Source organism: Episyrphus balteatus, chromosome 2 (genome assembly GCF_945859705.1).
Source record: "Episyrphus balteatus chromosome 2, idEpiBalt1.1, whole genome shotgun sequence".
Classification (NCBI taxonomy): domain Eukaryota; kingdom Metazoa; phylum Arthropoda; class Insecta; order Diptera; family Syrphidae; genus Episyrphus; species Episyrphus balteatus.
In genome coordinates this window covers 116095851-116115444 of record NC_079135.1, presented here as the reverse complement: position 1 = coordinate 116115444, position 19594 = coordinate 116095851, and the positions used below count along the sequence as shown (strand labels likewise).

At 30.0% G+C, this 19594-nt stretch overlaps 1 protein-coding gene and 1 long non-coding RNA gene across 3 annotated transcripts; one reads left to right on the top strand and one right to left on the bottom strand.

Moving 5' to 3' along the window:
• Positions 1-4892: 4892 nt before the first annotated feature.
• LOC129910566 (uncharacterized) lies at positions 4893-8802 on the bottom strand. Of its 2 annotated transcripts, none has more exons than XR_008771522.1 (4): positions 7853-8802; positions 7516-7745; positions 6863-7415; positions 4893-5310 (listed from the first exon to the last, which is right to left on the bottom strand). XR_008771522.1 is itself a non-coding variant. In XM_055987991.1 (4 exons), the coding sequence occupies exons 1-3, from the start codon at positions 7613-7615 to the stop codon at positions 6904-6906; spliced, it is 390 nt and encodes a 129-aa protein (XP_055843966.1). In that variant the 5' UTR covers positions 7616-8802; the 3' UTR covers positions 4893-5310; positions 6863-6903. The 2 variants fall into 2 exon arrangements, 1 of the variants encoding a protein (XP_055843966.1); XM_055987991.1 differs by having other exon boundaries at positions 6863-7034; positions 7257-7415; positions 7516-8802.
• Positions 8803-9550: 748 nt separating this feature from the next.
• On the top strand, positions 9551-10532 carry LOC129910568 (uncharacterized). Its single transcript, XR_008771523.1, has 3 exons — positions 9551-9898; positions 9955-10087; positions 10149-10532. It is a non-coding gene; the product is annotated as an uncharacterized LOC129910568 (long non-coding RNA).
• The last annotated feature ends 9062 nt before the right edge of the window (positions 10533-19594 follow it).

The following is a 19594-nucleotide window of genomic DNA, read 5'->3' as shown; positions in this document are numbered from 1 at the left end:
AATGAAATATATTAGTTCTTATACCTTTTTTTACTATTTTTACTTTTATTTTTATCCACCTCATAGAGGTAAGAAGCAGAGGCTACTCTCAGTTGGGAAATCTATGATAAGGTCTAGTTATTCCCTGAGTGTCTTAAAAAAGTATATATGTATTTGCGTTTAGATTGTATTTTATAAAAGCGTGGGCATTTCTAATATAGAACCTATTACGTTCCATATCATAAATGTCCACGCTTTTCAATGAATAATTTACGCTTGATTACTTTTGTCAATGCATAAAGGTCCTTGATGTTATGGACATTAAGTTCTATTCGCCAGCTCTATTCAATTTTCGAAAAATGAATTATTTTAATTGAAAAACTGACAAAAAATGCTTTAGTTTATGCCTAACTCAACTTTTCAACCTCCAAGATTTTGGCCAGTATAACAACCATTGTAATATACTTTTACATTCCTACACGTTTTTTACGAGTAGTTTAAATTGTGTTAAAAAGATAAAAACATTAGCACAAAATTTTAAACGATTTATTAAAATTCTAAAGCCATTTTAGTAAGTTACTAAGTCAAAAAGCAGACTGATTACTTAGCTTGTAAAATGGCTGTAGCATTTTACTTAATCGTTTAAAATTTTGCTCCTTTGTTGTTTTTTTTTTTATAAAGAAGCTTTAAATAAATAAAATACATACATATGAATTCAAAAAGGAAAAAAGTTTAAGATGTACACTATGGCGTATACGTACTATTTTGTGTTTTTATTTTAATGCAATTTGCACAAATATCGTCGCCAAAGTCATTTAAGTTTCAACGCCAAAGTGCCTAGGGAACCTTGGGCTAGGACCGAACATATAAAAACTCATCTTGAAATATGTTTGAAACAGAGTGCAATACATATAAGCAGCGAAGATACAAGAAGATACAATAATATTTGGTTACTTTCAGATTTTTAAGATTGGTTCCATTTATTAATTGGCGTGAAGCAACAGTGTGGGGTAGTTGTTTTGCAAGGTGAGTGTGAATGAATGATAATGGCAATGAATTATAAAACCCACTTATTTTTTATGCATTTACAGCCTTAATTCAAAAATTCTGTTATTATGGAGTTGTCATATAGTATAATACCAATATAAACTTATACGTATGAGTTAAACATTTTAATTTGTTTGACAAAAATGTTTCTCCCCTGCCGTTTTCCCCTGGCAACATAATTGATAATTCCAAAATGAGGTACTCACCGGCTGATAAGTATAATATAATACTAACTATCACAAATCTGGTTATCACAAGTCAATTATCTTACTACTTAATTAGTATTGATAAAAGAATACTATATTATTTGATTAAGTTTCAATGTCATGATAAATAACTTGTACGAGTATTGTTCTCACTAAAATTGAAGAACCTCCTGTTTTAGATTTCGATTCCATTATAGTTCAATATGTTAGATAAGGTCCCAAAAAGATAAATCTATTACGATTAGATGTCAAAATGCATGTATACCTAAACTCTAAAAGCGTTTAGCTTAAAATACAATTATTTAATAATTCTTTTATAAATAACACATACTTGTTTTAAGGTTATTATAACTTTATACAGTCTCTATAATGCATTTATAAATAAAGGCTAGATGGACAATGGACATTAGGGTGGGTCAAAAAAATCGAAATTCTTTTTTTTGAATTGGTACTCCGAAAAATCGGTTGCTAGACCCCTCTAGAATATACACACCAAATATGAGCTCTTTATATTAATGGGAAGGTCCTCCGCTTTGCAGTTTTCCATTTTTACATCAAGCTTCTACTAAAAAAAAATAATTTTTTTACTAATTGACTTTTTAGCAAATTTCTTTTCATATTCTTGTAGGAAATTGAACGCTCTACAAAAAAGGCCTTATACACTTTTTTCGTTTATCTAACCGTTGAATAGATATTTGAGGTCCAAAAATCGAGAAAATCTTTAAAAATTCGTTTTTTGTTCTTAATTTTGTAACAAATTGAAAAATTATAATGATCAAACGCGCAAGACATATTCTTGTTAGAAATTAATTGCTCCACAAAAAAGGTCTTATTAACTTTTTTCATTAATCTAACCATTCTAAAGATATTCGAGATCAAAGTTAAAAAAAAATATAAAAACATTTTATATTTTTAAAAAATTTCTAATTCACTGAAACTTCATTATTTTCAAATTAGCCAGATATATTCTTGTAGAGGCTTAAACGTTCTACAAAAAATTCTTTGGAATGAAATTGATTGCTTTAACCGTTTAGAAGATATTCGTATCCAAACCAATGCTCACTGATTTCAATAGTTTTCTTATGACAAGTATGCATTGCGATTTGGATACGAATATCTTCTAAACGGTTAAAGCAATCAATTTCATTCCAAGGAATTTTTTGTAGAACGTTTAATCCCCTACAAGAATATATCTTGCTAATTTAAAAATAATGAAGTTTGAGTGAATTAGAATTTTTTTAAAAATATAAAATGTTTTTATATTTTTTTTTAACTTTGACCTCGAATATCTTTAGAATGGTTAGATTAATGAAAAAAGTTAATAAGACCTTTTTTGTGGAGCAATCAATTTCCAACAAGAATATGTCTTGCGCGTTTGATCATTATAATTTTTCAATTTGTTACAAAATAATGAACAAAAAACGAATTTTTAAAGATTTTCTCGATTTTTGGCCCTCAAATATCTATTCAACGGTTAGATAAACGAAAAAAGTGTATAAGGCCTTTTTTGTAGAGCATTCAATTTCCTACAAGAATATGAAAAGAAATTTGCTAAAAAGTCAATTAATAAAAAAATTCTTTTTTTTTAGTAGAAGCTTAATGTAAAAATGGAAAATTGCAAAGCGGAGGACCTTCCCATTAATATAAAGAGCTCATATTTGGTGTGTATATTCTAGAGGGGTCTAGCAATCGATTTTTCGGAGTACCAAATCAAAAAAAAAATTTCGATTTTTTTGACCCACCCTAATGGACATGTACTATGTATGTACATGTGAGTAGATGAGCGTTTTTTAAACTAGATATTATAGATTCCGGAAATTGTTTTTGCTAGGTATCAAATGAATGATACCAAAATCCTGATAATATTTTATATTATAAGTTAAGATAACAAAAGGTTAGACTTTAACAATTGCTCTCTGCACGTTTATATTTCAAAAAACAATAATGACATAATATTTTTATTCATATTACTAATCTCGATTGACAACATTTAGTACGATTTATGATAATACTTCACTCAGAGAACAAATCGTTTGCCGCAAACGGAAAAATTGCCCAATCGACTTTTTCGTTTGCTGTAGATATTTTCGACTTCGTTTGCATCAAATTCTTATAATCTTTGGGTTAACAACCATTTCACGTTTGTTGCAATCGTATCTTTGCGATTGTGGCAAAGAAAAATAACATTCAAATGCAGTTCGTTTGATGCAAACAACCATTTCACGTTTGTTGCAATCGTATCTTTGCGATTGTGGCAAAGAAAAAGAGCATTAAAAAGCAGTTCGTTTGATGCAAACAACCATTTCACGTTTGTTGCAATCGTATCTTTGCGATTGTGGCAAAGAAAAATAACATTTAAATGCAGTTCGTTTGATGCAAACAACCATTTCACGTTTGTTGCAATCGTATCTTTGCGATTGTGGCAAAGAAAAAGAGCATTAAAATTCAGTTCGTTTGATGCAATCGACCATTTCACGTTTGTTGCAATCGTATCTTTGCGATTGTGGCAAAGAAAAAGAGCATTAAAATGCAGTTCGTTTGATGCAAACAACCATTTCACGTTTGTTGCAATCGTATCTTTGCGATTGTGGCAAAGAAAAAGAGCATTAAAATTCAGTTCGTTTGATGCAAACGACCATTTCACGTTTGTTGCAATCGTATCTTTGCGATTGTGGCAAAGAAAAAGAGCATTAAAATGCAGTTCGTTTGATGCAAACAACCATTTCACGTTTGTTGCAATCGTATCTTTGCGATTGTGGCAAAGAAAAAGAGCATTAAAATGCAGTTCGTTTGATGCAAACAACCATTTCACGTTTGTTGCAATCGTATCTTTGCGATTGTAGCAAAGAACAATAGCATTTGGAGGGAACTACAATTCGTTTTCCTTATACTTACGTTTGTTGCAATCGTATCTTGCGATTGTGGCACAGGACAGGAGCAATTGAAGGGACCATATATTTCGTTTGATTCAAACAAATAACTCATTTGAATCAAATGATTTTGTTCGTTTGTGGGGTATACGTTTGTGGCACACTACCTTCGCGTTTGGGAACATCGATTCTGCTTTTTGGGGTAGACAAAATACACGTTTATAGAAAACGTATTGCGTAAAAAAATCCAAAACTAAAACAAATCAAAAACCAATTTTCTGAAATACAAATGTATTGATCGTTTGTTAAAGCAATAAATTAACTGTGGCAAATAAACTTATTGCTTTAACAAACGATTAATACATTTGTATTTCAGAAAATTGGTGTTTGATTTGTTTAGTTTTGGATTTTTTTACGCAATACGTTTTCTGTGAACGTGTATTTTGTCTACCCCAAAAAGCAGATTCGATGTTCCCAAACGCGATAATAGTGTGACACAAACGTACAACAGTTTCAAAATAACTCCAAAATTCTAATTCTCAGATTTACGCATTTTCCATTCAAAAATATAGATAAAATTTCATTTGTATCTCTTTTTTTATTTAAACAATAAATATATATGTATTAATTTACAAGCTTAACAAAATTTACTTAAAGTTAACAGTTCAAAACATAGACAAGCGAAATAATTAATTTATTGAATTTTAATATAGAATTTAAGTAGTGGGATTGGAATGTATTTTAATAAAAAAGAATATTTTTAAAGTATTTATGTCCAGGGGCCCAACTATGTAATTCGATTCTACAATAAGTGTTCAAATTTTTATTTTTATAATGTATTCGCAAGATTCAGATACATTATGTAGTTTGGATAAAAATTTAAATCGAAAGTAGCTTCTAAACAGATCCGAAAGTAGAACAGAGTTACATAGAAGGGCCCCTATATATTTTGTAAAATGAAAAATTCAGTTAGTTATTTCAATGTTTTTACCTGAGCATTGATTTTAGTTATAACGTATTCTTGCACGTCACTTATTCTTGAAGTATTATTTCTGAAGGATGTTTCTTCTTGAGGAGTTGTATTGTTACTGGAGGATGTTATATTTTTAGGAATTATTTGTATATTCTCGATGCCGGGTTCCTTAAGAGTCTTTAATTTTCTGCACTCGTATCACTGTCACGTATTAATAGGGAACTTCCTTGGGAACCTGACCATTTGAAAAAAAAAAAAAAGAAATTGATTTTAATTAATAATAAAAACAGAACAGATCAGATCAACAAAACTTATTGTCTGTTAATTACATGAATATAATAAAAGTTACAAATAAACAAATTGAAAACTTTTTATCTTACGAGTAATTGTTAGTTTTGAGTTCGCATTCTTATTATAATAAACTTGCCATATAGTACCTACTCATATTCGAAGAACTTTTTTTTTTTATTTATGAGCGACTTTATAAGAGTTTACTTTACTTTACTTTTTTTCACAAAATAAAAAAATAGAACATGAACTTGAAATGGTATTTTTTTTTATATAAAAAGCTTAAATTTTGTTTTGAAATATTGTTTTTCTTAAATTTCAAGTACCCCATGATTTTAATAAACTGTAATGCCAAGAGCGGCACTTTTAAATCCATAAAACTTGAATTATTTTGAAAAACCAATATTAAAAAAAAAATTATCGAAATTAGAGTTGCTCGGATAAATTCTGAATAATTTTCTTTAGTTACTACACAAAAAAAATATAAAATACATTAGTTCATACGACTATTATCAGATATGTAAACCGCTACTTAAATTATAATGAATCAATTTAATCAACTTCAAAGGCTTTAAAAATTTTTAGATCGAAATGTTATCCTGGATATAAGGTTTTTTTTTTACTGAGACTGCACTTCTGCATTTGTCGTTTCCTTTCTGCTCCCTAATTAATTTGATTGGGCTTAGTTGTGCTTGAGATAATTATGTATAATTAATTTGACTTCTAAAATTTTAAAATTCTTGCAACAGCTCAATACACCATTTCAACAAGTTAGTAACAAACTATCATTTAATTTTAATATTTACACATTAAATATTTATTATATGTATGTTAAATGCACCTAAGTCAAAGTGATATTAGGTACTGTTTTAGTCACAAAAATAAGAGAGCGCAAAAAGGTAAAGATAAATGCAAAAGAATATATCGTTGGTTGACAACCAAAACTCGTTAACTGCATACAAATTACATTGCAGATAATGAGTTTTGGTTGTCAACCGACGATATGTAAAGTATAATTAAATTTATATTTTGACTTGTATTTGGGATGTATTTTAATAAAAAATTAGACAGACTGAATTAAATTTATTACTGAACAGAATTTTAACTCTTTAAAAAACGTATGGCGGGATGTATTTTAATAAAAAGTATAATTTTAAAGAATTTAAGTAGTGGGACTGGAATGTATTTTAATAAAAAAGAATATTTTTAAAGTATTTATGTCCGGGGGCCCAACTATGTAATTCGATTCTACAATAAGTGTTCAAATTTGTAAAATGGTATCTCCGTGATTCCGTAGAAAACGAAAATTGAATAAATTTAGTGATGTAAAATTTTTTAATATTATCTATTCGCAAGATTCAGATACTTTATGTAGTCAGACAAAAAGTTAAATCGAAAGTAGATTCTTAGCAGATCCGAAAGTAGAACAGAGTTACATAGAAGGGCCCCTATATATTTTGTAAAATGAAAAATTCAGTTAGTTATTTCAATGTTTTTACCTGAGCATTGATTTTAGTTATAACGTATTCTTGCACGTCACTTATTCTTGAAGTATTATTTCTGAAGGATGTTTCGGTGGTGGCGATGGTGTTACACTAATGTAACTTATAGAAGATGAATTTGCTACAGTAGTATCACTGTCACGTATTGATAGGGAACTTCCTTGGGAACCTGATCATTTGAAAAAAAGAAATTGATTTTAATTCATAATAAAAACTGATTTAAATGGGTTGTTAAGATTTAAGTAGCCCATACACATCACACAAAAGCGCTCACCGGAGGTAGGTAATAAAATCAATCTTTTTTTTTCATGAGACCGGTGCGGGCACAAATGTGATGTGTATGAGCGACTTTAAAAAATACTAATTTCACATGAACTGGCTAAATGTTTACCTGGAATTTCAAGAACGCCATCGTCTAGCACTCCTAAGGTCCAGCTTGGAGAAGATTTAAACTGGATTGCATACTCAACTACGTCCTCATCACAAATAAAAACGTTAGCTTTTGCATCGTAAAATTTAATATTTCCGATGATTTTAAATTGATCTTTGACTATAATCATACGAAATTTATGTTTTTAGACAATAATTATGCTTATATTGATCATAAAAACATAACTATGCAAACTTTGAATAAACAAATAGGTACTCACCAGCTTTGGCCAACTCTAAGTATGTTAATAAACTAGATTGTCCTTGGACTTTTATTATTGATGATAACCCTTTATATACAGCAGTAATGAAAAGAATCATTTTCTCAACAATCAAAATGTATCCAATACAAAGTTATTTGCTTTTGCTTCCTTAATTTATCCCAGAGCCAGCCTTTGGAATTAATATATATTTAATTTAATGTGGACTTCGATTTAAAATTGATCTTTGGCTGTAATCATAAGAAAATTATGTTTTTAGACAGTAATTATGCTTATATTGATCATAAAAACACAAATAATAACTATGCAAACTTTAAATAATAAAATAGGTACTCACCACCTTTATATCAAAATGTATCCAACACGAACTAACTTGCTTTTGCTTCCTTACTTTATCCAAGAACCAGCCAGACTGAAAACTCAACGCAACAATTTTACCGTTTTCGTTCGACACACACACTTACTGCGCATGTGCGATAGAATTGATGCGATGACCGATGAGTTTGAAAAAAAGTGTTGCCGTGTAGAAATTTTTAAAATGTAATGAAACTTTTCTTAAAATATACCTTTGGAATTAATATATGTATATTTATTTTAATGAAACTTATTAAAACTTAAAAAATGTGTTGAAAACCTTTCATTTTAAGTTTTAAAGCAATTTATGCACTTTTTGCACGCGAAAAAACGGTGGGTGGAGCTAGTAAGAGAAAAATATTTTTACTTTTGCACTTTTTGCAAAAAGTGGCCAATGAAGTTATATCTATAATTTAAAGTGGACTTCGAACAAACATTATACTTACGAACATGTTTTATCGAAATGAATTGTTTTTTTTTTTTTTAAATACCGTTTACTTAGCAACATTTTGTCACTTAAACAATTACTTGGATTCAATAATTCATTATTTCCACGAATGTTAAGTTTCTGTTTGATTTTAACACTTTTTTCTTAACAGAGGTAACACTGATATAGCGAACATAAATGCAACGCAAAGCAACGCTTTCAATGTGATCAAATAAAACGCGGTTTTTTTGCATTACACCCCGTCTACACATGAAACAATTTTTCTCAGGATATTTATTATTACCCGCTGTCTTTTGGAGGTAGATTTTCTGTTTGAGTAGATATTCTGCTTTTACTGTGGGCTGAAATTTGTTGTTTGTTTAGTACTTAAACAGACCTAACATTATATATTCTCTTTTACACTAAATACTTAACGCGAGACTTTTTTCGATATTGTGAGTCGCACTGATTTTACCCGCGACTGACAAGGCCAATTTGTTTTTTCATCTTTTCGATATTTCTTATTCTTTTACCATTATGTAAATCGAAAAACGTCTCGCATGAAACGTCTAGGTATAAAAATGAGTCGCGGGTTAAATCTGTGAACCTCACAATATCGAAAAAATCTCGCGTTAAAATTCTTAAGTGTCTAGCCCTAAAGGCTTACCCACACCGACCTCAAAGCGACAAGACAAGAAAGCGTCATAAGAAAAACGCTTTCTTGTCGTGTTGAAAAACACCGTTGATTAAAAGGAAAATAACAATGGAGAGTGCAAAAATTCAATGTGAAAATTTTTGTAAAGAATGTTTGCGTTTTAATTAAATTTTTTATAACGAAAACGTACAAAAACTGAGACAATTCAAAGAAATGATAATTAGGGTAGGATGTAAGTCAGCGTTTACATTCAACGATGTTTCCAGTGACGATTTTTGTTTATTTTTGTTATTTTGAGAAAAGAAGAAGGAAAGAGTTTTGCAGTGGAACGAAATCAAAAGTGATTACAACAAAAAAAAATCGCCACTGGAAAAATCGTTGAATGTAAACGCTGACTTAGCGATTTTTCTCTGTAACTACCCTGCAAACCAAACCTCAGTAGTTTAGGGGAAATTACAACCACCAACAAAGTCTTTACTTTGTAGATGTATGTGTTTCCTTATTTACCAAAACCTCTCCCCTCAAAATATTGTAGTTTTGTTTCTCCTGAAAAAAATAAATTCTTTGGTAATTGGGAGGAAAAGAGTGCGATGTATGCAATGCTCAAGGTTTTCTCTCTTTTGTAATGGCGGCTCGCCATTTTCCTGCATTTCTAGTGAAACCTTGATAGCCACAGCAACATTAGCTAAGCAAAAAAAAACATTTCTGTGCTCCAAAATAAAACAATTTAATTTGAAAAAATAAATATCGTCTTAATCAGTGTTATTTGTGAGAATTATTTTCAATACACAATGTGTAGTAGCACAAATTCTTCGGCACGCCACAAAAATTCCACCACCATTTCTTTTCATCATCAAAATGCACAACCTCAGCCTTGTGCATTCAGAAAAATTAAAATAAAAAAAAAATGATACAAAAACCACCACCCATGGATTTGGAAAATATAGGTATGTTTATTTTAAAATAAATAAATTATATAATTGTTGATTTTTCTGTCTTCTAGTGGAGATCAATTCCAGACATCAATGACTGAGTTTACAGTTCGAAATTTTCCTCCACGCCATCCAGAACGAGTGAAACGAATCTTATGTTTAGTAGAGACTACAATACCTGAGTGTGATCCACAGACTTGTAGTGTAAGTTAAAGAGATTCCCTTCTGCTCTTTGTGAAGCTGATGGTACTATTTTTTTTCTCAGGTCTGCACCCTCCGACCACTTGTTGATGTGTTCGCTCTAATCCAAACAACATTCAACAATTCTATGTCGAGTATAAAAATGACGTCAGAGACTCCTTGCCCGCCACACTATTGGATGAAGTCCGTTCGAGTGGCAATCAAGATGTGCAAGTTCGTATTACAAATAAATTGCGAGGAAAGCATTTTGTTCCCCTCAACAGTTGTGTGCATGAAGCGACTCTCCTTCGTTTAGTGACAAAGAATTTCCAAAATTCCTGACGTAGATGTAAGATTTAAGAGAAATTCAACGCCAACATTCCTCATAGAAGTCTGAAGTAAAGTGTCACACAAGACGTTCATGTTTTGATATACAATTCGACTGAATAAATCTAAATCTCTAACCAAAGTTTTAACTTCAGAGTTTATTTGTAATTTCATTTGTAGTTTCAAAAGGTTTAGATTTACTAGGAACAAACTACTTCTCTTACGTACAAATTTCCCCACTTAATTACGTACTTCTAGATATGGAGTTTCAGTGGTTTTTCTGTAGCTAAAAAAGTACTGGAAGATGTACATCAGAAGCACTTCCAGATGTGCTTCGCTGATGTAGTTTTGAAGTACATTTGTCTGTACTTTTAATGGAGGGGAAATTCATTTCATCTTGCATGCAAGAAAGAGATAGATGCTTCATGTATTCTTATATACAGAAAGTATATAACTGAGTTTTTTCCCGAGCTCCTATCTTTTTTCAGTGGAAAAGAAGTACTTCTTTTACGTACATATTTCGCCGGTTTTTTCTGTAGTTCTACGTTTGCTGGGTATATCTCGGGTGCAACGGGTAAAGGCTGTCCCACAACAAAAAACGCACGCGATATAATCGCACTTTGCCTATGCCGTTGAGGAAAAAAGTCTTCAACTTGTTGTTAGTTTTTTCCTGAGCGTCATTCGAAAAACGTGATTTTATCTTGTCGCGTTTTTTGTAAAAAATTTTATTTTGACAGCAAGAAGACATTTTAGTTCAAATCTAGCTACAAAGTGATATAAGACGTTTGTTAACTCTGTAAGAAGTTTTTATTACTCTGAGAGAATTTTCTTCATTTTTACTTATTTGATAGATTTTATTTTTTTTATCAAACATCTCCACTCTGCCAGGCAGCATTTTTGTTTCTCCTTTAAAAAAATAATTCCCCTTTGAGATTATGTGAGAGAAAGAGTCAGCATGCTGGGCACAAAGTGTTTTCCATTTTTGCGTATTTTTTGTGTTCTTTCATACATATAGGTAAGTTATAAAATTTTCACCAATGTTAAGAAAATTACTAATAGGAGGTATGGATCGAAATAGAAAAAAAAGAAATAAGACCCCACCACCGTAGTTCTACGTTTGGTAGAGATACTTTTATTTATTTATTTATAGTGTCCCTTTAATACAAAAAAAAAAAAGATATTGCAGATTCTTTGAATTGTTTCCTTTTATAAAAGAACATAATTCTAGTCAGTTATTTAGATAAAGAAACAAAAACAAATCATATTCAAATGGATTCTTAAAGAATTCACACAATATTGTCTTCCATTTATGAAAATATGAAAGCTAGCTAGTGCGAACTTACCTTTTTTGTTTAAGAAAATGTGAAATTCAACGCGATGCATCGCATCGCGCATGCGCAAGATAATACTGTCTGCAGCGCATCGCACATGCGCAAGATAATACTGTCTGGCGCTTAAATTTGTTCAGTGTTGCCCCCTGAACAAACAAATTAATTTATTTTTGCTATGTAAAATGGTAAAGTATTTACTAAAAATTATTTATCTTACAATCCCGAACTCATTTTCTACTCTTAAAGGTTGTTTAAAACAATTATACTAGGTATATGAATACTCAGTGCCTACGTTCTGCAACTCTCGCATCGTGACAAATTGTGGAAAAACAAATGTCATTTCTTAGCTATATGAATTTCATTCCGAATTAAAATGTTTCTCGACAAATTATTTCGACGCGAGAGTTGCAGAATATATGCAATGTGTCTTCATAAAGCGATAATATATTCTTTCCAATAATTTTTTACCTAAACAAAAAGTATTTCTGTTACTAGGATCGATAAATGAGTTTTTGTACACTTTCAAGGAAAACAAAAAGTAAACCACTTTACGTGTTATGGATAATATTTAAACTTGAAAATATTTTGGAATTAAATAAATAATACCAACAAGTGTGTTTTTCTATATAACCCAGTAAAGACAATATAACTGGCATAGTGATGAAGTTTCAAGTCTCTACATTCTTAACCAATTGGGGGCAACACTGAATTGATTCCCATGAATGCATCTCAACGCACTGACCATTCCTGTTTGTTCGTGTTAAATTGGTAGTGTTACCTTACCATACTTTTTAACTGATCTGATTTTTGTGTAAGTCAAAAGAAACCAAAATTATTATGAATTTATAGAAATTTCTTCCTCTTTATTTACATACTAAAGCCCGTTTTTCCTTCAACTCAGTATATACTATTTTTTTAAAATTTTTATTGTAAAAACAAATACGTGTGAAGTTTGTAACTAATGTGCTGTAGAAAAGACACGGCTTATATTATACAAATGTACATGAGAATTTTCTATGATTCTAAGACTACCTACCTTACAGTTCATATGTATGCACTTTACATCACAATCGTAGGACTATTTTTTGAATCTACATATAAACTTAAATATCAACTAGCATATTATTCTTTAAAACAAACGCAATTTATTACACTTTCTTGGAACAAAAATATTCGGGTCTAATTTTATAAAATCATAATACCTATACATAATACATTCCTCTTAAGGTGGGTAACCCTAATATTGAATTGGATAAAATGCTTCAATTCGAAAAGCAGGTTTTCCCTCCAAAAACAATTTCTTCAGTCAGCGCATCGCATCGCATATGCAATTTTTTTTTTGCTTTCGTTGTTTTCTCTGGTGGAGGTTTAACCGTAAATTTGATTGATTTTTATTTAAAGCTGCATAAGAAATATTATACGTTTGAGCAAAAATGTATCATATACAGGGTGTCCCACAGTCACCGCCCCAAACGAAAACCATGGATTCCTGAGGTCATTTTAAGTCGAAAAACTTAAGAGGTAATTTTCTCGTTTTCGTCCCGTTTTCGAGTTACCACGGTTTTTATGATTTTTGTTCTCTTTTCCCTTATCTGGCTTTATCTTTGCCAAACTACGTTTGATTTGAAAAATTTTTTTTACAACCAAACAAGAATTTATTACAGTTTTAGTTTGTCTCAAAACTTTTTTTTCTGCGGACAACCGTTTCTCCACAATTTTGCATCAAACACAATTTTCCTCGTTTTTTAAGTTGTTTTTTACACTTTCATATCATTTAAGTCAAAAAAACACGTTAATGAGTATTAACTTTTTGTGCTTTTTATTAAAGCCCAGTTTATTTTCATAAAAAAAAATAAGTTTTATTTCATAAAAAAGGCTACTGAAATTAATTAAAAAAAAATAAACAATCTGAGTGAATTAAAAAAAAATAATTTTTAAATAAAAAATTAATTTAAATGAATTAAAAACTTTTTCTGAGGTATTGTGGTTAAGAAAAGAACAAATAAATAAAGCTCAGAAAAAGTTTTAATTCATTTAAATAAATTTTGTATTTAAAAATTATTTTTTTTTTAATTCACTCAGTTTGTTTATTTTTTTTAATTAATTTCAGTAGCCTTTTTTATGAAATAAAACTTATTTTTTTTTATGAAAATAAACTGGGCTTTAATAAAAAGCACAAAAAGTTAATACTCATTAACGTGTTTTTTTGACTTAAATGATATGAAAGTGTAAAAAACAACTTAAAAAACGAGGAAAATTGTGTTTGATGCAAAATTGTGGAGAAACGGTTGTCTGCAGAAAAAAAAGTTTTGAGACAAACTAAAACTGTAATAAATTCTTGATTGGTTGTAAAAAAAATTTTTCAAATCAAACGTAGTTTGGCAAAGATAAAGCTAGATAAGGGAAAAGAGAACAAAAATCATAAAAACCGTGGTAACTCGAAAATGGGACGAAAACGAGAAAATTACCTCTTAAGTTTTTCGACTTAAAATGACCTCAGGAATCCATGGTTTTCGTTTGGGGCGGTGACTGTGGGACACCCTGTATACTTGATAGAGATAGATGTTATAGGCATTAAATTTTTTGTTGATCATTTTTTCTAGCTGGAAATTGTTGGGTGTCAACTTTATACCTAGGTCGACAAATTAGTTTTCACTTTAATTTGATGAGCAAATTAGCCTTAATGAAATATGAAACATTTTGACTGAAAAATGCTGTTTTTTCATAACAATGGGGTTCATAATATACCTATGGCTACGTCCTTTTCTTTTTAGTATTTTCATTTGTTTATTACAAACTAAAATGAAATGAGGATGTGATGTGGCAAGTTTTTTTTTATAGGGGACCACTTACAAGCCCACATTTCGAATTATTTGAAAATTGATACGAACTACGAGTAGAGATAGGATCAATTTGTATTTTTGTCTTTCGTCAGTATAAATTTATTAAATATAGATAACAGGTACCTAAAGAAGCTTCAAAAGAATTATCTAAAGAAGAATCTTAAAAAACAATAAAAATATATGAAGGATCCAAAGGAAAAACAGCACAAGTCCACTTTTTGTCAAAATGAAACTAATGATGAAGTCTTGTAGTATTTTCTGAACACTACTACTTAGTACTACTAAGTTGTATGGAGAACCAAATTTTAAATAGTTTTTTTTCTCGAAATGAGTTTGAATGGACTAGTGCTGTTTTTCCCCCGATCAAGATTTTTTCCCCCGATCAAGATTTTTGTATTCGTTTGTAGTAAATGAATTGAATATTTACTCCAAATGTAAAGTTCTTTGAAACAAACAACATTCTGGAAATGTTGTTCGAAAAGTATTCATTCGTTTGCTACAAACTGATGATTCGCTTGCGGAAAAATAATTTTCTTATTTCTTGAAAAAAACGTTCAAGATTTTTGTATTCGTTTGTAGTAAATGAATTGAATATTTACCCCAAATGTAAAGTTCTTTGAAAGAAACAACATTCTGAAAATGTTGTTCGAAAAGTATTCATTCGTTTGCTACAAACTGATGATTCGCTTGCGGAAAAATAATTTTCTTATTTCTTGAAAAAAACGATCAAGATTTTTGTATTCGTTTGTAGTAAATGAATTGAATATTTACTCCAAATGTAAAGTTCTTTGAAACAAACAACATTCTGGAAATGTTGTTCGAAAAGTATTCATTCGTTTGCTACAAACTGATGATTCGCTTGCGGAAAAATAATTTTCTTATTTCTTGAAAAAAACGTTCAAGATTTTTGTATTCGTTTGTAGTAAATGAATTGAATATTTACTCCAAATGTAAAGTTCTTTGAAACAAACAACATTCTGGAAATGTTGTTCGAAAAGTATTCATTCGTTTGCTACAAACTGATGATTCGCTTGCGGAAAAATAATTTTCTTATTTCTTGAAAAAAACGTTCAAGATTTTTGTATTCGTTTGTAGTAAATGAATTGAATATTTACCCCAAATGTAAAGTTCTTTGAAACAAACAACATTCTGAAAATGTTGTTCGAAAAGTATTCATTCGTTTGCTACAAACTGATGATTCGCTTGCGGGAAAATAATTTTCTTATTTCTTGAAAAAAACGTTCAAGATTTTTGTATTCGTTTGTAGTAAATGAATTGAATATTTACCCCAAATGTAAAGTTCTTTGAAAGAAACAACATTCTGAAAATGTTGTTCGAAAAGTATTCATTCGTTTGCTACAAACTGATGATTCGCTTGCGGAAAAATAATTTTCTTATTTCTTGAAAAAAACGTTCAAGATTTTTGTATTCGTTTGTAGTAAATGAATTGAATATTTACCCCAAATGTAAAGTTCTTTGAAAGAAACAACATTCTGAAAATGTTGTTCGAAAAGTATTCATTCGTTTGCTACAAACTGATGATTCGCTTGCGGGAAAATAATTTTCTTATTTCTTGAAAAAAACGTTCAAGATTTTTGTATTCGTTTGTAGTAAATGAATTGAATATTTACTCCAAATGTAAAGTTCTTTGAAACAAACAACATTCTGGAAATGTTGTTCGAAAAGTATTCATTCGTTTGCTACAAACTGATGATTCGCTTGCGGAAAAATAATTTTCTTATTTCTTGAAAAAAACGTTCAAGATTTTTGTATTCGTTTGTAGTAAATGAATTGAATATTTACTCCAAATGTAAAGTTCTTTGAAACAAACAACATTCTGGAAATGTTGTTCGAAAAGTATTCATTCGTTTGCTACAAACTGATGATTCGCTTGCGGAAAAATAATTTTCTTATTTCTTGAAAAAAACGTTCAAGATTTTTGTATTCGTTTGTAGTAAATGAATTGAATATTTACCCCAAATGTAAAGTTCTTTGAAAGAAACAACATTCTGAAAATGTTGTTCGAAAAGTATTCATTCGTTTGCTACAAACTGATGATTCGCTTGCGGGAAAATAATTTTCTTATTTCTTGAAAAAAACGTTCAAGATTTTTGTATTCGTTTGTAGTAAATGAATTGAATATTTACTCCAAATGTAAAGTTCTTTGAAACAAACAACATTCTGGAAATGTTGTTCGAAAAGTATTCATTCGTTTGCTACAAACTGATGATTCGCTTGCGGAAAAATAATTTTCTTATTTCTTGAAAAAAACGTTCAAGATTTTTGTATTCGTTTGTAGTAAATGAATTGAATATTTACTCCAAATGTAAAGTTCTTTGAAACAAACAACATTCTGGAAATGTTGTTCGAAAAGTATTCATTCGTTTGCTACAAACTGATGATTCGCTTGCGGAAAAATAATTTTCTTATTTCTTGAAAAAAACGTTCAAGATTTTTGTATTCGTTTGTAGTAAATGAATTGAATATTTACCCCAAATGTAAAGTTCTTTGAAAGAAACAACATTCTGAAAATGTTGTTCGAAAAGTATTCATTCGTTTGCTACAAACTGATGATTCGCTTGCGGGAAAATAATTTTCTTATTCCATAAAAAAAACGTTCAAGATTTTTATATTCGTTTGTAGTAAATGAATTGAATATTTACCCCAAATGTAAAGTTCTTTGAAACAAACAACATTCTGGAAATGTTGTTCGAAAAGTATTCATTCGTTTGCTACAAACTGATGATTCGCTTGCGGGAAAATAATTTTCTTATTCCATGAAACAAACGATCAAGATTTTTGTATTCGTTTGTAGTAAATGAATTGAATATTTACTCCAAATGTAAAGTTCTTTGAAACAAACAACATTCTGAAAATGTTCTTCGAAAAGTATTCATTCGTTTGCTACAAACTGATAATTCGCTTGCGGAAAAATAATTTTCTTATTCCATGAAACAAATGATCAAGATTTTTGTATTCGTTTGTAGTAAATGAATTGAATATTTACCCCAAATGGAAAGTTCTTTGAAACAAACAACATTCTGAAAATATTCTTCGAAAAGTATTCATTCGTTTGCTACAAACTGATAATTCGCTTGCGGAAAAATAATTTTCTTATTCCATGAAACAAACGATCAAGATTTTTTTATTCATTTGTAGTAAATGAATTCTATATTTGCACCAAAAGTAAAGTTCTTTGAAACAAACAACATTCTAGAAAGGTGCTTCGCAAAGACTTCATTCGTTTGTTGCAAACATTAATATTTACTAGTAAACAACAAAGAGTTTAGATGTAGGACGTATTTTCTTTCCCGCAATGAACACACGAAAATTGACCTCCAAACGAATGGGTTGTTTTGCATAACGTTTGCTGCTATGGAATTATTATTTGGGTCGAATGTAATACAATTGCTGTGAACTCTTAACTATTGCGGCTAATGTATTAACATTGCAGCAAACGATTTTCTTTTGATGCAAAAGATATTCTTTAGCCGCAAACGAAAAAAAAAAATTTAATTCTCTGAGTGTTCAAATCTTAATACTAAACCACTCATACAAAAACTTTCACTTAAGGCCTGAACAGATATAGATGATAGCGTTTTTTTACGCCGCGTTGTGATTATTTTAATTTTCGATAAGATTATTTTGAAGCAACGACCTAAGCACCGTGTTTTAACCTCTATTATATCTAAGGTTCACTTATAGACTTTGTTCAAAGTTATAGTACAGGTACAGTTGTCACATAAAAATAATATTACCAAAAATTAAGAAAATCTCCACGCAGGGTGGAGCGCGTGCCGTTAAAACCGCTCTTTGTGTGACTAGCCCTTTAGATCACAATTAAGGGGCCATTGACAGATATTTGATAAATTTTATAGATATGAAAGTTCTTGTGAATTTTTAGAGCTTTAAGATAGGGTACTAACGAAAAAAAAAAAATCATTATATGAAGATATAAATAGAAATCGAATTAAAATAACACGTTAACAACATGGGTTATTAACAGCCGATAAGGTTTTTATTTCTCATAATAGCAGATAACATGTTTTGGGGTAATATAGTTTTTATTTGTTGTGTCTGGTATAAATATGAGTGCCAAAATTATAATTTTCTGAATTATTGAAGTCTTTCAATCATTTCAACAATAAGTTGCCGGATAAAGCAAAAATGGTGATAGAAAAATTGTTAAGTGATGAATGTAAGTGTAATTTTTGTATTAGGTACATTTTTTTTGAAAAGGTCGATATCATCGGAAAATACTTAATTTGTTTCAATAATCGTTTCTTAAGTCCCTATAATTATGTTTTGAATCAGTGTTAATCGGGCAATCTAAATTTTGAACTCTATTCTTATATTTTGGTGAAGTGAAACACGAGCTAAGAAGTGTAATAAAAAGAATAAAGATAAAGAGTGTGCCATTTGAAAAAAAAAAAAAAAAAAATAAAATAAGTAAAGGATTATTGAGTGATAAAAGTGGATTGTGTTTAAGGGGGGAAAACCCTCTGGATTTTTTTTATTTTTGCATTATTATTTTTTTCCCTAAAAGTTTCCTTTATCAACCGAAGAAACAATTTTTTTGGTCTTAGCCTTGAATGAAGCCTCTAAAGACCCCAGATAGTCCCGAAACCCATGCGTTCCGAGCCTACCACAGTACAAAAACGAAAAATATAAACGCATTTTTCTCGAAACACATTTTTTTCCGCGCCGTGCAACGTAACTCAAAAACTAATGAAGCTATCGACTTGAAATTTGAAGCAAATTACTCCTTAAATCATTGGCCATTGCATGAACCTAAAAGTTGATTTTAATTTGTACATAAATATTTTTTTTAACCACTTCTTTGTAAGAAAAACACCTTTCCTTTTCGTTTTTTTGATTTCTAATTTTTATTTTTCATTTTAAAAAAATAGTTTTAGGTTCATGCAATGCGTATTAATATCATCTAACGGAAAAAATTTCCCTTTTGATATAAGATGGTTTCCTGGACCTGTGCGTTGCACGGCGCAAACTAGAGGCGCCAACTTTGAAGG